The sequence below is a fragment of the Amphiprion ocellaris genome, chromosome 14 (genome assembly GCF_022539595.1).
Source record: "Amphiprion ocellaris isolate individual 3 ecotype Okinawa chromosome 14, ASM2253959v1, whole genome shotgun sequence".
Classification (NCBI taxonomy): domain Eukaryota; kingdom Metazoa; phylum Chordata; class Actinopteri; family Pomacentridae; genus Amphiprion; species Amphiprion ocellaris.
Genome location: NC_072779.1, coordinates 26525929 through 26547832, shown reverse-complemented (window position 1 = coordinate 26547832; position 21904 = coordinate 26525929). Strand labels below are relative to the sequence as shown.

The window sequence follows — 21904 nt, the reverse complement described above, 5'->3', positions numbered from 1 at the left end:
AACATTGCTTATATTTTGTTGTATGCTAATCACATCAGCCCCCCACTTTATGTCTGTCATTTTGGAGGGCTTTCAAACTACTGTTTAGAAATGTGTCACTTTTTACACATTTTAAAAAACGTTCATCTTTACACAAATAATTCTGTAATGCACCTGCAGACCAGCACAGATGATCACACTTCTTTGCAGATCTGTTAGTTGTCTATGCTTCTTTGAAAAGTCTCTGCATCTGCATATCTGCACGCTGACTGTCAGGGCTCTTCTCCACCTGACAAATACCGTTAGATAAATGGCAGTCATCCCAACCTCACACTCCTTAATGGTGCAATTTGTAATTGTGATTACTGGTTAACATCCATTGTAAACGCTTCGACAGTGAATTGTGTGAGTGTCTCATGTGTTGGTGTGGCTCATTCATCTTTGCACACTTTCAGCAGTTTGTAGTGCCATTAATAGAAAACAGATGATGGTGCAGGAACCTCCAGGAATACAGAAATTCCTGGAGGTTCCTTTTCTTCCACTCTTACCTGCTTCACTTTCTTTTGTTGTATTCGATATTACTAGTTAAAACTATGTTGACCTGTTTTTCTCTGCTTTCTTCTTCATTAGAATACAACAGAATAAATGAGGACTTACGTGGAAAACCACACTGTTTCATTAACTTCTTCTTGGACACCACCTTCATGGCCTGGGAAAGTGAAAAGGGATTTAGATCATAGGGGATGACCAAATGCAGTAAGTTAATACTCCAAATGAGAAGAAGTTATCTTGGCAAGCAATTAAACAAAATAAACTCTGAGTTTAGATGTAAACTACAAAACATCCTAATGCAGACCATGTAAGGTCATTATATCTGACCTTAAATAACTTAAAACACAGTCAAGATTAAACTAGAAACTAAATTGCAAATGCAACCTTCAGCAGTGTTAACACAAGATACATCAAAGCAGGAAACATGAAAGTTAAGCACAAGTGTATTTACTATCTGTGTTATTCTGTTTTGTAAAAGGTCAGTTGACTAACTGAGGCCATTGAATCTTTCATGGAATAAAAAGCATCACTTGGGACAGAACAACAGTGTGTGTGTGTGTGTGTGTGTGTGTGTGTGTGTGTGTGTGTGTGTGTGTGTGTGTGTGTGTGTGTGTGTGTGTGTGTGTGTGTGTGTGTGTGTGTGTGTGTGTGTGTGTGTGTGTGTGTGTGTGTGTGTGCGTGTGTGTTTGTCGCAGTGAGAGGAAACTCAACATAATAATGGCATCTTGTTGCAAGGAACTGGTCATGCAAATGAAGAAGAAAGAAAATAATATAACAAGACTGTCAATGTGTTTTCATTGATTAGTAATTCATGATAAAGTCGAGCAATTTTTTTCTGCTATTTGCACACCACAAACTGTGTGACTGATGTACAGCTCAGCGGTTTCTTTTAAAATTCGCCATGACTATGACTGTGCAAAAAAAAAAAAAAAAAAACAGGTTTGGCAAAGAAAGCAGAACCTCCCCTGTAGACAGTTGCCATGGTGTGCTGCCTGAACATTTGTGTGTGCGCTGACTTGTGGGAGGGTGGTTAATGTGGGGAAATGAAGCACCTCTCCGGCACACAGTCATCAGACAGTTAAAAATTGTCCAGCAATGATCAGAATTCCTGCAGCTGAAAAGCTCATGTCTTTATAGAGGCACTAACATTTGGATCTTTAGAAGATAGCTTCCTTTACAAAAGCCACATTTTGACTGCGTAGGTAGGTGTTGGTGCATCATTTATTTTACCAAACTTGAAATTGAGGATGACTGTATTTTACTTTTCCAACAAAACATGGCAGTATTTGTGCAAAGCACAACAGCATTGACAATCAGAATGACTTGTGAGTTCAGCTGAAAATCAGTCTTATGCTGATGAGGTATTGAGAGTTGTGTGTGGTGCTGATCAAAGGCAGCCAAAAGTGCGACAGTAGCAACTATATTTTATGGTAGGTGGAAGACAAGATGGTTTGAGTAAGATTTAAGGCATCATATTGTTCCTTCACTGCACCACTTAGCCCTCTCTGAAGTCTTCATCACTCTAATCTGGAGACCAGCAAAGCTTTACAAGTAAACAAGACTTGTGTGCAGCAGTGTGTGATCAGAGACAAAATCACAAAATGTTATCCTCAAAGTATAAAGGTTGAATAAGGTAACCTTTGCTGTGTGTTGACAGCAGGACTGGATTGAGCTCCAGGGCAAAAATAAGCTGTGGTTCCATATTGACCACAACTCCTGTCATTCTCTGTACAATATGTACAGCTCCAATTACATGGAAGAGGTATATTTCAATGAGTTAAAATTCATTTTTGATTATACAAAAATGAATTGACTATAAACCAAGATGCAAATGTAATATTAAATGACATACTTAATATTATTATTATATTAAGGGTCTCTTGCAAGATTTCCACAGAAGATATCTCGAGAGCATCTGCAAACTGATTGTGCAGTTAGTGGGAGATTCCACTACTATCAGTGAAACCTGCTATACAGTGAGGGGATGACTGCTGCAAAAAATCTGCAAGGCTTTCACAGAACAAGGATTAGAACTTTATTGTTTATACCATTTTAATTCTCAAACTCACAAAGTGCACCTCAATGGAGACAGCACAACTGTTGCTAGAAGTATAGAAAACTTAACACAATTAGAATGCCATAAATCTTAAAACATGGTAGTTAAATTTATTGTGCAAAATTAGAAAAAAACTGTGATCAACACATGCAACATTTTTGTAAGTGTTCACAGGTGTTAGCATTACTAAAAAGAAATGGTGGCTCTACATACTATGGATATTTTACTATTTACATTTTTAATTTGTTTCCATACTTGTCTCCTATCTGCTTCATGTAAACACAGTCTGCAGTTCAGCCCAGTTCAGCCAAAAAGTGAGGTTGCAGCTGAGTCACTAATTATGAAAAATCTAAATTGTAAGCTTTGTTTAAACACACACAAAAAAAAAAACACGTTGACATTCACATCACATTTTACAGTTTCTGGTTCTAATAAATGGGGTATTTTGGAGATTTAAAAAAACCCCAAAAAACTACCTTTCAAACCCGCCAGCAGACCTGTCATGTTCAGAGGTTTAAATTCCTCCTCCCAACAGTTTATAATGAGTTAAGTGAATATGTTATGAATTAAGTTTACTTTGGCCAATAAAAAGTGATAAAGGACATAATCACAGTTGGATATCTGCCAATGTGTCATAGTTTGGGGTTTTAGCTGAAGTTGTTTCTGGTGTACATTGTTGTTTTACTTCCTCTCTTTCAGCTTTTCCCACCAGTTTTTTTGTGTAACCTGCGTGTCATTAGTCAATCAGTCCTTTGTGTATTTATAGTCCAGCATCTTCCCTTTTCACTTGTCAGATCAGCTGCATTCTTCTCCTCTGTTGCTTTGAGTTTTCTGAACCTTTTGTTCACACCGTAAACTCAGCTTTTATTCTGCGTGTTGTTGCTTGCCTGTTTTTCAATCTGTTATCAGCTCATAGTAAGAAAGGCTCACTTTGTCCGAGCTGCTTCCTCCCGCAATCAAGTTGTGAGCCCTGTAATTACACAATGCAGGACGCTGCAGCCAGCATATGCATGACTCAAAGACCATAAGTAATGTGCCACTAAGTCCTCCAACACTCACAAGATTTTAGACAAGATTTTATTGTGGAATCAAAAATTGTGCCATTTTCATTCACTTTAAAACTGACCACTGCTGCTTCATCAACATAAATAATCATCAGTATCCTTCTAGTGATGCTGATGCCAAGACTGAGAACTGAAGCAACTAAGCTTTACACAAAACATTCTTTCTCACAAACAGCCTAAATGTTCTTAAATAAACAATAAAATCTGTCATGGTCAGTCTTTAGATATGGTCTTTCCTGCGTGTGATGTTTGTGCATATTGTATGTGGACTCACATGCAGACACTATGTATGCAAAAATGCAATCAGTTTTATAAGCCAATTCTGATTGCCAGGAAATAGAATCAACCTTCCATGCTGCCATTACTCATCTCCTCCTTTCCTGATTCCTGTCGTCATTTCAGATGCGTCTGTCATTTGAGCCAGTTTGCAGTAACCCACAATCTGTCCCGGAAGATAACATTTTCTATTAGTGTCAATAATCTGCGTCAAACACGAGACATCCCACACAGACTGAAACAAAAACAGGAAAACTAAATGTAGACACGTGCAGTAAAAACCTAAAAGTACCTACAGACACCTAGAATTACTGCAGATAGAAGAAGTAGGCTGAGGTGGAAGAAAAAATTTTCATTCATTTTCAGGATCTCAGGCGTCAGACTGAGTCATTCTGACAAGGCGAAGGCTCCATTTAAAGCTGGATTCTCTTATATTGCTACATTCTCTGCCTTCTCTGTTTACATATGTTTATATATACTACTACTGTGTTTTCCTGGTGATATTTTTATAAGGAAACATTATTTGAAAGGCAAGTTTTTCCTAGTAGCGGAGTTGGTACATTTATGTAAGAGACACTAGCTGGGTGCAGATGGTGGGTGTACAAAGTAGAGGAGTTAGTCAGGAGCCTATCCAAATGTTTTAACCACATTTCCAGCAAAATTCACAAAAGAAAATCTGATTTATGCTCGTTTCCATCCACCATTGTTAAAATGGATATTTTTTGAGCGCTGCTTTTGCATTCAGATGAACTATAGTTGAGGACAAAATTATTAGCCCTATAGGATTTACAAAACATTTTCCTAAAATTCTGTTTGACATAATCAAACATTCACCAGTGATATTTAGTAGCTTTTGGTACATTTGGAAATTTAAAAATAATTTTTTAAGGCTTGCTTCATATCAGATATAGTGATGGGAGCATCATGCTGTGGGGCTGTTCTGAAGCCTCAGGCACAGGGAGCCTTGTTCTGCTGCAATGGCATCATTGAAAGAAGAAATTTATGTTGACATTTTTAGGAATAATATGAAGAAATCTGCTTTTAGTCTAGGCCTAAGTTGTCGCTGGGTTTTTCAACAAAACAACGACCAAAAGCATATGTCAAAATTGGTCCAACAGATCTTAAAGGACACCAAAACCAAGATCCTGGAGTGGCCCACACAGAGCCCACATCTCAATCCTATTGAAAATCTGTGTGGGTGCTCAAAGTGGATGTCCATGCTCAGAAAACATGCAGTTTGGACCAGCTGGAACAATCTGCATTGGAAGAATGAACCAAAATCCCTGGAGAGACATGTGCTAACGTGGTAAAGAACTACTCGAGGAGGTTGCTGTCAGTCGTGGCTCAGAAAGGGTACACTACTGATGATATTAATGTCCAGGGGGCTAATCCTTTTGGCAATGTCATTTTTGCCTTTTCTTGTTTCAGCTTATTGAATCAATAAAATATCTTAATCAAACTTGGTATACATTTTGTGTTTGTTATTTCATAAACAAATTAGAAACGTGTGTTAATGGTCATTTTTGTGGTGAAATCAAGGGTTTTGTCTGATTTCACAAGGGGGACTTAAAATTTTGACCGTAACTGTATTGGGAAAAACAGTACTCCAGTTTGTGCAATTATACATTTGCAGAAGAAGAGAGCACAGAAAGATGATATAATTAAAAGAATGCCAGTTAAAAAAAAAACAAAACTGCTATAACATGTTTGATGTCATAGAGTCAATAAAATTACCTTCCATGTTTTCTTCTAAATACATATTTTTTTCTTAACTTGATAGAGAACAAGAAAAGATGAGAGGGGATTCATGAGTACAAAAAAGACAACTTAGAACAGCTGCCATTTAGATAAAAATGGGTCATTTGTCTGATAGTAAATTCCTAGCAAAACATTGATTTAGTAGTAAAACAAAGAAATGAAAATGTGGCATTGGCATTTGTTGGGGAAGGTTACAGTTCACACATGAATCAACACTGATCAGATGCTTTTGTCTGAGGTCTTTTCTCCAGAAGAGTGACAGTTTAGTGATGTTTTACTCACTTTATTGTGTACATCATTATTCATTCACCAAAAATGGTTTCAATTGCTTTTTAATTTAAGTTTAAGTTTATTGATGTGCAAACTGAAAATATGCATAACAGGTGAATGGAAACGTACTTTGACAATGAAGATATATGGATGAGACAACAAAAGCTCTTTGGTTAAATGAATACTCCAGAGATTTAGCCTTACTGTTGAATAAAGTGTGAGGCTTGTGACAAACAGTCAAGAAAATTGTGAAAATGAAAGAAGCAGATCTCCAAATATGCTGACATTTAATTTACATAATGGGTGAAGTTTTGAAAAACACTGTATCCTACAGTCGCTATAATGCAACCTAATAGCATAACTCTTTAGATTCCTCTTATATCCCACTACTCCCAAACTACACTTCCAGTGTGTAATTCAGGATTTTGAGATTTGACTCCTTTCCAGCTTCAACTCACAAAGAAATCTCTCCACCAGCCTAAACCATTTTTCAAAAACAGTCTGTTGACTGGCATTCTCCCTCACAGTTTTAAACATGCTGCTGTTTACCTTCTCATTAAGAAGACCTCTCTGGATCCTTTGTTTCAAAGTAATTTCTGACCCATCTCTAAGCTGTCATTTAGATTTGAGATAATATAGTCTCCATCTTTTATGAACAATAATTTTTTTTTTTAAATTTAGACCTGATCAAATCAAGAACACTAAGTGCTTACTGCCTTCCACTGATCCATGCTGATTGTTCTCTATTTAAACTGTCCTTTACTTCAGTTCAGCCTCTGTCATGGTGGACTACAATGTCCTAATCAACTGTTTGAATAACTACATTGTATCAGTGATATTATGTATATTATGTATATTGGTCAGGACAGACACACTGTCTGTCCCCATAAATACATATATATATATATATATATATATATATATATTAGGGCTGGGACTTTAACGCGTAAAAATAATAACAATTAATTGCACCCTCCTCAGTTCCCTCATTTCTGGCACACTGGTAACTCTGATGAACACTCCAGCCCAGTAGGTGGCGGTAATGAACCTAAAGTCTGTTTGTAGCCATGAAGAAGATGCACAGGAAGCACTGAGTGAAGTCAGAAAGAAATGCGACATTTAAACAAAACATGCATAAAATTGAGGAAAATGACGATAACAGCGAGAGTTGTAATCTCTATTTTTCATTGGAGGAATTGCGTAGAGCAATAAAAAAAGGGAGGAGATCAGCCCCTGGTATATGGAGGACTAAAAGTGCCAAAATTAAATAAATAAATACATCATTAAATAATTAATTAAATATGTCATTAATTAATTAAAATTGGAATTAAATATTTCATTAATTAATTAAAATTGGAATTAAATATGTCATTAATTAATTAAAATTGGAATTAAATACTTAAATGTGTTATTAAATAAATATATCATTAAATAATTAAATATGTCATTAATTAGTTAAAATTGGAATTAAATATGTCATTAATTAATTAAAATTGGAATTAAATACATAAATGTGTTATTAAATATGTCATTAATTTATTAAAATAACAATTATTTTAAGTAAAAAACATATTTCATTATTTCACGATTTAATTAATTATTTCATGGTCCTTGTGTTGCAGTGGATCATGAATTAATTTTATCTGTCAACCTCGCCCGTCAAAGTCCGTGGGCGGGACTAACGTGAATCTAGTCTAATCCACTGCTTTTGTCTGCCTTGAAACCGGAAGTAGAAGTCTTTCTAAACATGGAGGCTGTGTAGAGGGAGAGTCGCTGTGAACTTTCTAGAGAGTTGGTGAGAGATATTTTAGACCTTGCAGAGTATGTGGAAGCAGGACCTGCTGACCGCGAGCATGTAGCGTGTAAAGCAGAGGAATTTATTGAAGTTGTTGAAGTTATTTCCGCACTTTCCGACCAAGATGTTGACCGTAGAGTGACTGCAAATTTAGAGGAAGTACTCCGCCGGTTTTCTGGTACCAGGGTGCAACAGGAGCACACACAGGGACCAGGGCGTTTGACATACCGAGGGAAGTTCTGGAACATCACGTTCTTTGTGGATTACCAGCCTGTCAAATTGCAGCGATGCTCGGAGTGTCGAGCGCTTTTCCTTTAGGACCTACTCGGCGCGGCACGGCTCCGCTCGTCTTTGTTTAGCCGCGATTCCACAAGCATCTACTCGGCACGGTACGGCTCGTCTCATCTTTGTTTGCGAGCGCTTCCATACGGACTAATTTTCAGCACCTTCTCGGCTGAGGTTCCCAGCGAGCTGAGATGAGCCGATAATGTGGCGTTTACATAGTGCAGGCCACTGATTGGGCAGGGAGTGACGACACACAGAGCAACTCCAGCACGAAAACAAAATCCTGCATTAAAAAATGACTGTAAACAGCGACGGTGTGCATTGCTCTTCACGAAACTCTCTGTTCTTCATAATTTTAATGTGACAGCCAGACCTGTACCGTGGGTGAATGAAGAGGTCGAGACTTTGTCTTTGGTGGCGGACCAAAGAATACAGAGAGAGCTGGACGGAGAAAGTTTATCAGGAGGTCTCTGAGCGGATGGCCGCTCACATATACAGTAGACTGTATATAAAGAGGACAGAAGCAGTGTAGGGAGAAGCTGAAAAAGCTCAAAAGTGACCATCGGTCCACCCAGGACCACAACGGCCGGCGTGGGTCAACCAGGAGGTGTTGGAAGAGGTTTAATGGAAGCTATTTACTGGCACCGCACCGGCGAGCAACAGGAGGGAGACTCAGCCGCTGCATTGTTGGAGACGTTCGAGGACGGTGAGTGTTTTGTGACTTCAAGAAACTTATACATCATTTATTCCATTGGTGGCAACCTTCTTTTAAGCAAACAAGTATATTTAGAAAGTAACGTCGTTGTCTCCTGTAGCAGACAATAAGATAGCTAGTTAGCCATCGGCGCTAACTCCGTGCTCTGCTTGTATTTCGTGCTGCTGTTTCTAACGTTTAGCTCTCAGAAGCTAATACTTCAGTCAGCATGCCGTGTTTTTCTTGTACTTAGAGTGAGTGTTTATTTCTGTTCAAGAATCCCTTTCCACATGCGAAGCCTACTCCACCTCCGTCGCGGAGCCCCCGGCTGCCCTGTCTCCTCTCCAGCACCAGCTCGGACACCGACACCAGCACGTCACAGCAACGTCTTATCACCGGTAAGACACGGTAAACAGAGAGCATGGTTGATTTTCGTATTATTACTACAGGTGTAAATGCCTGCAAGCATGATCAAAACAGTGAGACCAATGACCAAGAATTGAGGCAGGTGTAAATGTAAACTGTGCAGCAGCCAGCTCAAGAACGCCTGATGAAAGCTACATGTAGCTACAGTGACACATAAACAGAACACATGCAGCTGCATTTATTTTCCATTGACTTAACAAGTAAGTCACTCTAATTAATTTACGTTCTGGTGCAGTGTAGTATTGCAACCATTCTTCTTATAGTCACTAGGTAGCTGTGAAACTGAATGAAAATATACATAAAAATGAGAAAACACAGCTGTTCTTACCAACTCCAAAATGTGCACAGGATGAAATGAAGTTCACACCACGTCGTTTTTGTTTGTGGTGGAGGAGTTACTGCTTGTGCTTTGGTTAAAGCGAAGAGTGCCAGAAGTTTATTAAAGTATCAAAGACATGATCATGATTGAAAATGGATGGACGGGTGGCTAAACACATCACATCATAGCTGTGGAGTCCTTCCAGCTCCTGGGGACTACAATCTCTCAGGACCTCCTGAAAAAGGCTCAGCAGAGGATGTATTTCCTACAACAGCTGAGGAGACATGGCCTGCCACAGGAGCTGTTGATCTAGTTCTACACTGCAGTCATCCGATCTGTCCTGTGCACCTCTGGATCAACCACACAGCAGGACAGAAACAGACTACAGCCCATAGTACGGACTGCAGAAAACATCATCAGAGACCCCACTCACCCTGGACATTTGGACTACAGAGCCCTGTACACAAAAATGACCACTACTGTGTTTATAGCAATTACCATTTTGCTAATGTGTTCATACATTCCAGTCTAGCTGTACATTTCTGTTTATATTGTGTTCTATTTTACTACTATTTCTTTTTCCTCCCTGTTCCTCTTTCTATTGTTTATTTTTTATTATTCTCTTCCATATTCCGAGGATGACACCAACAGCCGAAACCAAATTCCGTGTATATTGTGTACTTACTTGGCCATTAAAGCTGACTCTGATCACTTTTCTGTCTTTGGTCTAGGCAAGAGGAAAGGGGGCCACAGAAAATTGGACCTTCCTAGCGTACTTGTGGAGATGCAGGCTGAGGAGGAGTGGAGTCATGCCCAGCATGATGAGAACATCTGGTTGCTCCTCAGCGAGGCAAGAGAGAATGAAGCGGCCTTGCAGCGGGAGGAGATGGCCCAGAATACTGCCTTCAACCAGTCATTCCTGGGTGTGCTGGGGCAGCTGGGGTAGCTGGGTAGGCAGTGGGCAGCCGGCGAGTGTGAGCGAGTCCACCTCCCATAGACTTGAGATTTACAAATGCTGGTCATATAATTAGAATATCATGAAAAAGCTGGTCTTTTGGACAACTGTCAGGTCAGCAGTCTTCCCCATGATTGTGTAGCCTACAAAACTAGGCTGAGAGACCATTTAAAGGCCTTTGCAGGTGTTTTGAGTTAATTAGCTGATTAGAGGTGTCTTCAATATTGAACCTTTCTACAATATTCTAATTTTCAGAGATACCAAATTTGAGATTTTTGTTAGTATTCAGGTATAATCATCAAAGTTAAGAGAAATAAACATTTGAAATATATCAGTCTCTGTGTAATGAATGAGTATAATATACAAGTTTCACTTTTTGAATGGAATTACTGAAATAATGAACAACTTTTTTCATGATATTCTAATTATATGAGCAGCACCTGTAGTTGTATATAGTTTTACTTTTAGCCCTCCACTGTAGGACAGGCCCACCACAGTTTGTACTTTGCACATTGTAAATAGTTTTGATTTTGCTGCTGACTAATAAACTATTTTGTGACTTATGTGACTGCATCATAACTTCTCATTTTGTCTGTTAAGACACTGGTAGGAAAAGAGTCAACAGTCTGAACCAAACAATTCTATATTCCCTAATAATGTATTTGTGTTTAATGGGATTTAACATGTTTTAACACAAACTCCTTTATGGTGCATAATTCCGGTGACTGAATTACACCAAAGCAATACTGATTTATCAAACTGGAATTTTCTTAAAACAGCTGTTTTAATGTTTTGGCGTTTAATTTTTTATTTAATCTTGCTAATCTTCACAAACAATAGCACAGACACATCTACAAAAGTTTATTGTCAGAACTGCATTAAAGAAAACAATAGCGGTCCGGGGACAGAAAAACAGAAGTATAACAAGAAGAATAACTTTGCATGACACGTAGTGCATCCTGTACATTTCTGTCCTCCTCCTCTACACCTTGTGCCACTGCAGGCTCATGTGCTGCTGCTTCAGGTAAATCCCATGAAGTCTCATCAGAGAGCATCTGAAACACATACACAGCATACATATTTTAATACCTAATAGCGATAAACTGCAGCCATTACAGGGTCGTTCACAGGACTAATATACGATAGCTAGCGAACTAGCATTAGCTTACCCTCATATGTCGTCTAGTTCATATCCTCTTGTCTTCGGCTTGATACTGCTGCATCGCCTCCCAAACTCTCCTGCGTGTCTCCTCAGTGTTTCGACTCGCCGCTCTCAGCTTTCTCCGACTCTTCTATTACTCTGAATCTGACAGAAAGCCACAGACCGAGCAGCAGGTGTACTATCGCCTCCATGTACATTGTTGCATTGCGTTTGTGTCGCACAGAAATGACGGTAAGGGACTTTCGGGCCCCCGTGCTATGACGACTCAACCCACGATGAGGTGGTTCTCAATGTAATGGAAAAACAACTAAACCGAGACGAGCCGTGGCGCGCCGAGTAGATGCTAAAGGAAATGCTAAAGGAAAATTTGTCTTGCACCGCAAGTATCAACATTTGGGAAAGAGGACCGAGTCTTTAGCGGTTGCTAATTAAGTTTTGTTTTATTGAGTATCCAAACCAACGTAGAGGTGAATAGTGCCACCCAGTGTATCGGAATGTGTTCACAAGCTCTGCGTCAATCCATTATCTGGAATCGATTTGCCTTGACTTGATGTGCAGGGTAACCAATCAGGTGTTAGGATCCGCCCACGGACTTTGACGGGCGAGGTTGACAGATAAAATAAATTCATGATCCACTGCAACGCAAGGACCATGAAATAATTAATTAAATAGTGAAATAATGAAATATGTTTTTTACTTAAAATAATTGTTATTTTAATAAATTAATGACATATTTAATAACACATTTATGTATTTAATTCCAATTTTAATTAATTAATGACATATTTAATTCCAATTTTAACTAATTAATGACATATTTAATTATTTAATGATATATTTATTTAATAACACATTTAAGTATTTAATTCCATTTTTAATTAATTAATGACATATTTAATTCCAATTTTAATTAATTAATGAAATATTTAATTCCAATTTTAATTAATTAATGAAATATTTAATTAATTATTTAATGATGTATTTATTTATTTAATTTTGGCACTTTTAGTCCTCCATACTGGTAAGGACGGCATAAGTTATGAGATCCTTAAGAGAACAAGTGATATAATGTTAGAAGAAATATTATCGCTTGTAAATAATATTTGGAAGAAGGGAACTCTTCCTAGTTCCTGGAAGCAGGCAGTGGTGGTCCCAGTTTTGAAGCCAGGCAAAGATGCTTCAAAGGCAGGGTCATATAGACTATATATATATATATATATATATATATATATATATATATATATATAGCCATATATAATTATGCTGTGGGGGAGAGCAGGAAATATTGAAGGAAATCTGGTAGAAACTCTCAGTGAACATTTTGCTGATATATTCAGTATGATTATTTTATCAATATCTTGCCAGATATATTACTTAAGACATCCACATTATGTTAATAAAACATTCTTTAGGGAGAAATAAGCATTTGCTGTTGCAAATTACTACCTCCATGTGAGACTGGGTTACATACTGTTGTGTATCTGAACAGCTCTGCAGGTCAGCATCATTTAAGCATGTCATTATTCCACTAAAGTGTCTAAGTTTATAAGCTCCCCTTTGGTGCATTTTCCTTCAGTGTGTAGGGTTCATCTGTGTCCTGATATAAACATCCTGCTGTTTACTATTCTGCATCAGTACATTTACCAGCTCCCATTTTGGTGTTGGGTTGTGTTGAGCTCCTTCTGGCTCCAGCTCAAGATTACATCTTGAACCCATCCAGAGTTTGCAGCTTTAGTCGACATAACTCCAAACACTTCCATTGTTGTTACTGTACAGGCCAGCCTAGTTATGTCAAAGCCAAAACAGCTTACGTTTGGAAGAGGCTGACATATTACAGGGTAATTCACCTTGATGGAAACGCCTAAAATGACCCTGTGTCCGTGTGCTGCCTCGTATCCACACTCTTCTTTGTCAACAGACCTCAGTGTGGATCATACACATAGCAACAACAGCACTGCTTTGAACTTGGATGCACTTCAAATGGCACCAGAAGCCACTTTCATTTCCAAATTTCTTCCACAGCAACTGATGCAATTCAAGGGAATGAAACTCACAGCTAGGCAACAAGGAGCAAGAAAAAAAAAATCAATAGCACTGGTCCTCTGTCTAGACAAAGCAGGCTGAGAGGCTTGAACTCAGAGAAGTGAAGCTGTGTGACAGAGAGAATGCATTTCTACGATTATTCACAAAGAAGTTACTGCATCCACTTACATAGTGTTTGTCATCATCTTCATTGTAGGCAAGTTTGACCACACCGTAAGAGCCCTGCAACACAACAACAAGACTGATATTCATAGGAGGACATAGCTAGACAAAAAATTCACTGATAACTTAATGATAAACCCAAATCCACAGTAAAATATCGTAGTTAAAGAGCAGAACTGCTGAGATCTTCTGGTTAGATTCTGAAAGCATCAATTGGCAAACAGACGGCAGCACCATACTGACAGAATGCTTTCAAGGCAGCACTGTTTGCATTCAAAAACAATATTTTTATTATTTGGCTGCACAGAATGGCTCCTCCCACACACACGCTTCCCGAGGAGGTGTGTTTACCGTCAGAGCCCTTTTTGTTTTTAAAAGTTTTCTTCTTGGATGAGTGCAAATTAGTAACAAGGCAGCCAAATGTTCGAAGAAATTAAGAAACTGTGACAGTTTGGACACTCAAAAGTGCCACTTGACTCATTTATTTGTCCTTGGAACTCTATACTCAACATTTTACAAATGCGACAACAAGGCTGTTAAAATCAAAATCCACCCTGATCATTCTGCTCACTGCTTCAGGTTAACACCTTCAAATTCTCTTCAGATCCCAAATGAATACCTGCAAAAGAAATATATCAATCTCATATTCATGTTTTATCTGTTTGATCTGACGACATCTCTGCAGAGCCTTTTGTTTGACATGCCTACCTAAAATTGATGCTTTTTGCAAATGCCTGGCCTCGCCTTGTATGATGAGCACTTCACTCTTTTCAATTTCTTAGTTTTCCAAATGTTATCTGTTATAAATTCTATATCTGTTACATTTCTGCATGTGTTAACCACAAAAATGATTATCACTAAATGTGACTCTGACACGTGCACCCTGAGTGGATCAGATTTACAGCACTAACAGCTGCTGAGTGTGCCTTCTGTAAAGTTTGCTGTATATATAGTGTTTATGTCAGCCCCCGCAGAATACTAATATTTGGTACAATTTTTTTTATTACAGGTGCAATCAAAAAGCTCTGACACTGTTCATAGTGCATCGTGGTTGCACATAAATCATCAGAGGAACTTGTGTTGTGTGTACAGATCGGTGCACATGTATGATTTCACCATGGTTCTCAAACTGGAGCAGAGAGCAAACATCTCCAGGATGATCCTCTACCCTAAAATGTTGAAGATTGGCCATTTCAACACCATTTAAGATACTGCTGTGCTAGCTTGACTGTAGACCCTTACTTGTTTGATAATAGGAAAATATTTCTACAACAGGAAAACGTGAGGTTGTAAAAGGTAAATATAGCCAATAGGCGGCTTTCCACTGCAGGAAATTAGTGCTGGCATGAAGTGGTGCCAACATTTAGCCTTTCTGTTTCCGTTGGAGTATAGAATCCAACAGCTTCAACCACAATGTTAGCTCTGAGTGCCAAAAACAATTACAAATAGTAGTTATTGGATACTGAATATAGCAGGGGTTCGTTCTGTTAGCCTTTATGTTGAACTTTAAATGGTGCTTGCTGTCCTCTCCTAATTTTAAGCCAATAAGCATCTTCTCAGTCAGAGTTTAACCAACCAGCATCAATATTGGGCTAAAACAGAGACAGTATAGGTTGTCATTGAAAAAAAAGAATTTGTCATTGAAAATAAAATTTGTTATTGGAAAAAAAATGCACTGAAATGATCCTTTTCAGTGTTTTTCTTCATGTCTGTGCTTTCAGAGGCAAATTACTTTTTTTACACTCAAAAGTTTTTTTTTTATGTTTCAAAGTTCTGTTTTCAATGATAACTTTCTGTCCTTCTTTTGGCATGGAGGGGAGGAGTCTGAGAGGAGAGGCATGGAGTGCCTCATTTACATATCATTTACATATATCAAAGAGTGTGCAGAACCCGCCAGTAAGTGATTGATCTGACTGCAAGTTCAGGATACACAGCCCTGCCTCTTTATGTTTTAGTATGAAAATAATTCATAAATATGTGTTTTTGAGGTTTCCAAGATTTTTCTAAATATTTAATGTTTAGAGGTGTTGACTTATCGACAGCTGTACTGTACTATCTTATTTTCAGTTATATCAGTTGATCACAAAAACTTAGCAGTAATTAATTACTGAATAATTACCTAACCTTGCAGAGAACACCACCTAATGCAGGACTGTTTCATAGGAGCACATGTGTTTTATCTGAATACACCTCATAAACAGGGATGGATGGGTATATAGTTTTATTACTAACATTACTAAAATACATTAGTCTACATTCTACATACATAGCTGCTATTTGTCTTCAAACATCCAGAGGTTTATAGTCTGCACGAACATCACTATAAATTAATGTAATCACCCACACCTCACCTGTGCCACATACTGAACATTATCACTCATCACTATAGAATATTTCATGTCAACTGCTTTACTCCGAACCTAAACATGGGTGAGCTCTCGCAAGTGAGCTCTTCCTCTGCCTGTCAAGTAACAAAACAGAAACCTTTTCAAACATAAGCAGTATCTGTTAAAACACGTCTGATGTTAGAGGAAAATTTAATTCTAGCTTCAGCAATTCATATCAAACCATTCAGAAGTGTAGAATTTAGAATACAGTTGAAAACATATTTAAAAATTGATTTTAACTGAAGGACAATCCATGTTGTAACAGGACTAAAGTCTCTTATGAAACATAGAGATGACAAACATGATGCTTCTCCTCCTCCTGATGTTCTTTAGCGGAGCTGATCAGCTTCAGTTTCCAGCAACACCACCATGTGGGTACAGATGCTGCTGCTGAAGGTCAACGGATGTAGCTGTTGATGTTCTATCTGTGGAGACTCCCAGCAGTCAGTGAGGATCTGGGTTTTTTCCAGCTGTCCCTCAAATAAAATATTGCTCAAATGTTATTTTTAATGCACAGTGACAGTCATATGAATAGAACAAAGGCGTACTTCATTTAATGAAGACAAGACAATAATTCAGAAGTACAAAGTCCGCAATCTGAAAAGTCTTGCCAAGATAAGGCTGCTCTCAGCAGGCTGCTGTGAGCGCTAACTATCCAGCCATCTGAATAGTTTATAATGTCTGCTGGCTGCCTGACCAGGACACTCACATCTCCGAAATCGTTGGAGTAAATTTTTAAGCAAGCTTCATCTTGATAATTTGATCAGAGATATGACGCTTATACAACTACTTTCTACACTAAAATAATTTTAAAACTACATTTTGTGTCACAACAACAGTAGTATTTACAAAAAATTCTATTACCTTTTTAGGCTTTCTCCTTGACCTTTTCCACTGGTTGGTGTGAAATGCATCATGGGATACTCCGCTGCCCCAAATCTACATGATATGTAAATGAAGTGGTCCTCAATATGCAAATGACATGTTAATGAGGCATTCCTTGTCCCTCCACGCCAAAAGAGGTACAGAAAGTTGTCACTGAAAACAGAACTCTGAAACATTGTAACTAAAAAAAACTTTGAGTGTAAAAAAACATTTGTTTTTGAAAGCCAGACATGAAGAAAAAGTCTGAAAATTATAATGTCATTTTCAATGACAAATTCTCTTTTTTTCCAATGACAACCTATACTGTCTCTGTTTTAGCTCCATACATCGGAACCCGCACAGAAGGTTTTGAACACCACTGAGAAGTCTCTACCCTGGAGTGAGTGATTTTTTATTCCCCAAAAGGGCCAGTTCTTGTAGTCAAAACATGCACAAAGTTGTGGCATGTCCTAAATGGCTCGTATGTTCCTGCAGCGAAATATGACCTGGTGGTTTACACGCAGGGAGAAAATGTGAAATAGCATTAATAGGTTAAGTGTATACAACTAAAGCTAATGATACAGTGGAAAACTGGACCAGAAAAGTTTCACTATCAAACTTTCCTCCTCTCACAAGACAGTTTACTTGTGAAATTTGACAATGTGACAGGCACAAAATAAAGATAGCTCACGACTTTTGTGCACATGCTGTGAATAAATTCAGTGTCCATTTTCTCACTTACAAAAGGTCAACCATCCCCAAGCTGCTGCTATTTTTCCAAAGTACTTGAAATTAAACAGGCAAAAGGCAGACCGTGGACACACTCACCTTTCCAATCTCACTCTTCAGCTTATACTGGTTCAGCTGGATACAGTCCTGTGAGGGGGAAGAGAGGAGGTGGGGCATAAATCATCAGTACAGACATAACAGGCAGCAGAGTTGACGCTTTCAGCATCTAAAGCAAAGAGAAACAGGACTGTCTTTTGTACAGGAACAAAACGTTCCCACTGCGTGTTTGCATTTGTGCTGAAAGTCATTTATTCCTGAGATGTAGGTAACGATACACTCTAGTTTCTGTTTACTGTCTGCAAATCCATTAGAGGGCTACTGCTTAAATGGCTGATTTGCAGTTCCATAGCAACCAGCGCTACAGCACAGAGTCAGCCGGGGGCACAGCACAAGAAAGCAGACCACAGCAGGCGAGGCGAGACAAGGTGAGAGTTTAGTGGTGGGGAACATTTCATGAAGGGGGTGGGCCTGAGAGGTGGGGCGCACAGACGGCAAAGTCAATGAGCAGAAAGTAAGCAGGGATGGAAGTGTGAAAAAAGATGGAGATGTAGAAGAGGAGAAAATGGATTGAAAGTGGTTCTCTCATTACAGCCGGGGGTGTTGACAGCTTAGGAGACAGACCAGCGCTGGAAGCTTCATATGTTTATATTCATATTTATACACATTCATGTGTTTACAGGATGAGAAGTTGTAGAAGAGCATATATGTAACAATGTGGCAGCACTGAAAGTACACCACCGACTCATAGTGTAGGACAGGACGCCACCAGGCAAGGTATTTCATTGTAGTGGGTTACATAACTTGTTGGTTATGTAGCCTGTACTGGAATATTACTGCTGATGCTGCAGGAGATGCGAGGATTGTGCAGTGGAGGGTTATGCACTGTAGGGTATGATGGTGCGAAGTACTGTGGGCAGGGATTATAACAAAAGGGGAGAGATAGAATAGAAGATGGGAGCTTTGGAAGGTGAATGCAACTTAGAAAAGGATTGCTTTGATTGGTTGAAGGGAGATTTGAAAAAGTAAAGAAAATAGGGCAGTGAAGGATAAAGAGGAAAAGCAAATGAGGAGAATACAAAGAAAAGAGCAGCAGGAGGGATTGTCTGAGAGGACTTCCATTGGGTTCACAGTCGGCACATGTTCAATGGATGCAGCATTGTAGTTAATACTCTCTGAGGGTGGATGGATAAAGAGGCTGATGCAGAAAGCCCTAAATACATCTGCCACACATGCACACCCTGCACGTATAAATCAAACTCAGATGCTTCACTGGGCCTCATTAAATCTTTAGAGGCCCTTTTTGCTCCTGCTGTCACTTTACAATTTTGCTTTACATTAACAGCGCAGCCCCCATCCATTGCCTATTTCCCTTCATAGCTCACTTTGTCCGCCTCTGTATCTGATCTATACCAAACTCTCCATCCATTACTCAACAACTGATTAATATCAGTGCATAGCAAATAGATTACTGCCACCGTGCCATTTAAAAATCAAAGGCCATGCATTATGACAATTAAGGAGCATACCAGCTTTATCACATACTCAGGAAGTATGTGATAAAAAGTGGAACTTGTGTTTGATGGTATTTAAAGCCTGAAAGTGTAAAAGAATTTCAGCAAGCTGTCACTTTAAAATCCATTTTTGATAGATTGGTACAATAGCCGATGGAAAACAAAAAAAGATGGTTTATTCTATGCAGCGTTACACATTATATTCTGGTGTAAATGGAAAAAATTATTTCCTCTACAGCTAGTTTTAACATACAGTTAGTCAGACATAACAAAGTATTTTATGTTAATCCATTCTGGTGTAAAAGCCGACAAAATGTTTCAGGCTGTGGAGACAAGTATAAGCAGATAATCATCAGTGAAGGACTGCAAAAATCTATTTTGCACAGTCACACTGAGAGTCCTCAGAGTCTTGCTAGATGAGATCCAGTGAATATGTCCAGTTTCCTCAGTGATTTTTTTTTCCAATCAGTATACTATATTTATATATTTCTATATACTTTTTTCCGATGAATGTTAATAATCTTCATGTTGTTTATATCTGGCAATGTTCATCCAAACCCAGGGCCTACTAATGGTGATGCTCATCCTATTGCTTCTAATTTGACATTTACTGATTTCTGTGAATGCAAATCCTTGGGCTTTTTACATGTAAATAGCTGTAGTTTGTTACCTAAACTTAATCTGGTAAAATCTTGAGTACACACTGCTAACCCAGATGTTTTTTCTGTCTCATAATCATGGTTCAAGAAAAGTGTTACCAACTCTGAAATCTTAATACCAGGCCATAATGTTTTTCGCCAGGATAGAGGCACTAAGGGTTGGGGTGTGGTTATCTTTGCAATGCTCTGTATCCCTGTCTAAGTCAGTTCCAAAGCAATCTGAATTGCTAATTTTAAAGAGTAAACTATTAAAAAAAACTTTTCTCTCTTGGTTGCAGCTTGCTATAGACCACCCTCTGCCCCAGCTTGTGCACTAACTTCTTTCAGTGAATTTGTGGCTCCTCACATCTCCTCTGAGTTTGTCCTTATGGATGATTTAAAGTGGTATATGTCCAACCCTTCTGATTTATTTTCACAACAATTTGACGCACAAAACCTATTTCAAATTATATGAGTCAACCAGATATAATTTAAAATCTCCCTCAGCTGCCACATTATCCTGACCAACATGCCATCCAAATGCCAATATAGAGTCTTCTGTCAAGACCTGAGTGATTACTGTGCTACAGCAGGCATTGGCTGTAGTCTCTCAGTCCAACGCCCGCCTTTGACCGTGAAAAAATGCTCACTGAAGAAGTTTGACATTCAGGCCTTTCTACATGGTATGGTAGCTGAGAGCTGGGCCAGAATGAACTTAATTCCCTCTATTGATGATGCTTGGTCTTATTTAAAGGATTCATTCAAGCTGATCATTGACAAACACGTCCCCATGAAAAGATTCAGGATCAAGAATCACCACAGTCTCTGGTTTTCCCCTGACCTGGCTGACTTGATCCATCAGAAAAATGCCTTATGGCGGAGAGCTAGGTGCTCCCAGTCTCCTGTCGACTGGCTTGCCTTTAAGTAATGTAGGAATAAAACCACGCAGGCGATCAGGACAGCCAAAACCAACCACTTCAGGGAGAAACTCTCAGGTTGTGGCTCTGATGCCGAGAAATTTTGGAAAACAGTCCAGTCTATGAAAAACCAATGTACTCCTCCCCAACTTCCCGTCTCCATGAAATTTAGTGATGTACACGACCAGTCAAAAGTTTGGACATACCTTCTTATTCAATGGTTTTCATTTAATTATTTTATACATTGTAGATTAATACTGAAGATAACAAAACTATATGAAAATACATATGGAAATATGTTGTAAACAAAAAAGTCTTAATCTTCAGCATTAATCTACAATGTAGAAAATAATACAAATAAATAAATAGCATTGAATTAGAGGGTGTGTCCAAACTTTTGCCTGGTAGCGTAATTGTCACTGATAAGTCACGTATGGCCTTGCTCTCCAAACAACATTTCATGAACTCATCACAGGTCTTTACTGCTCTGGCCTTTGACACTGCTCATTCATACAATCCTCCTCCTTCCAGTGATGTCAGCTTCTCTCGACAACCAATCTTGTTCTCAGAAGTACTGGAGGAACTTTCCAAGCTGGATTCTAACAAATCTGCTGGTTCTGAAAGGATCAACCTCTTATTTTCAAAAGTAGCTGCTCACACTATTGCTGCTCCGATTACACGCTTGTTTAACTTGTCTATTTGTCTGTCAGTTTTCCCTTCTGACTGGAAATCAGACATAATCATCCCTCTCCTCAAAGGCTCTGGCTCTGACCCCAACTGTTACAGGCCAATCTCCATCTTGCTTTGCTTGGCCAAAGTCATGGAGAGGCTATTTCATAAACAGCTAAGCCATTTCATTCACTCGACCCATATCCTGTCAGATTTGCAGTCAGGTTTCAGAACTGGCCATGGGTACATCACCACTATCCTGAAGGTCCTCAATGTCATCTTCACCGCTATGAACAATAAGCAGCTCTGCATAGCCACCTTCATAGACATGGC

The 21904-nt window shown here is 38.7% G+C and overlaps 1 protein-coding gene across 6 annotated transcripts in view; it reads right to left on the bottom strand.

Moving 5' to 3' along the window:
- camkk1a (calcium/calmodulin-dependent protein kinase kinase 1, alpha a) overlaps positions 1-21904 on the bottom strand; it is a 114450-nt gene that overhangs the window by 42686 nt on the left and 49860 nt on the right. For all 6 annotated transcript variants that reach the window (XM_023264793.3, XM_023264795.3, XM_023264794.3 and 3 more), the window contains 3 exons: positions 17876-17923; positions 13803-13856; positions 637-688 (listed from right to left, as the gene is read on the bottom strand). In XM_023264793.3, coding sequence (XP_023120561.1) covers positions 637-688; positions 13803-13856; positions 17876-17923 — 154 coding nt within the window. The remainder of the gene's footprint in view (positions 1-636; positions 689-13802; positions 13857-17875; positions 17924-21904) is intronic.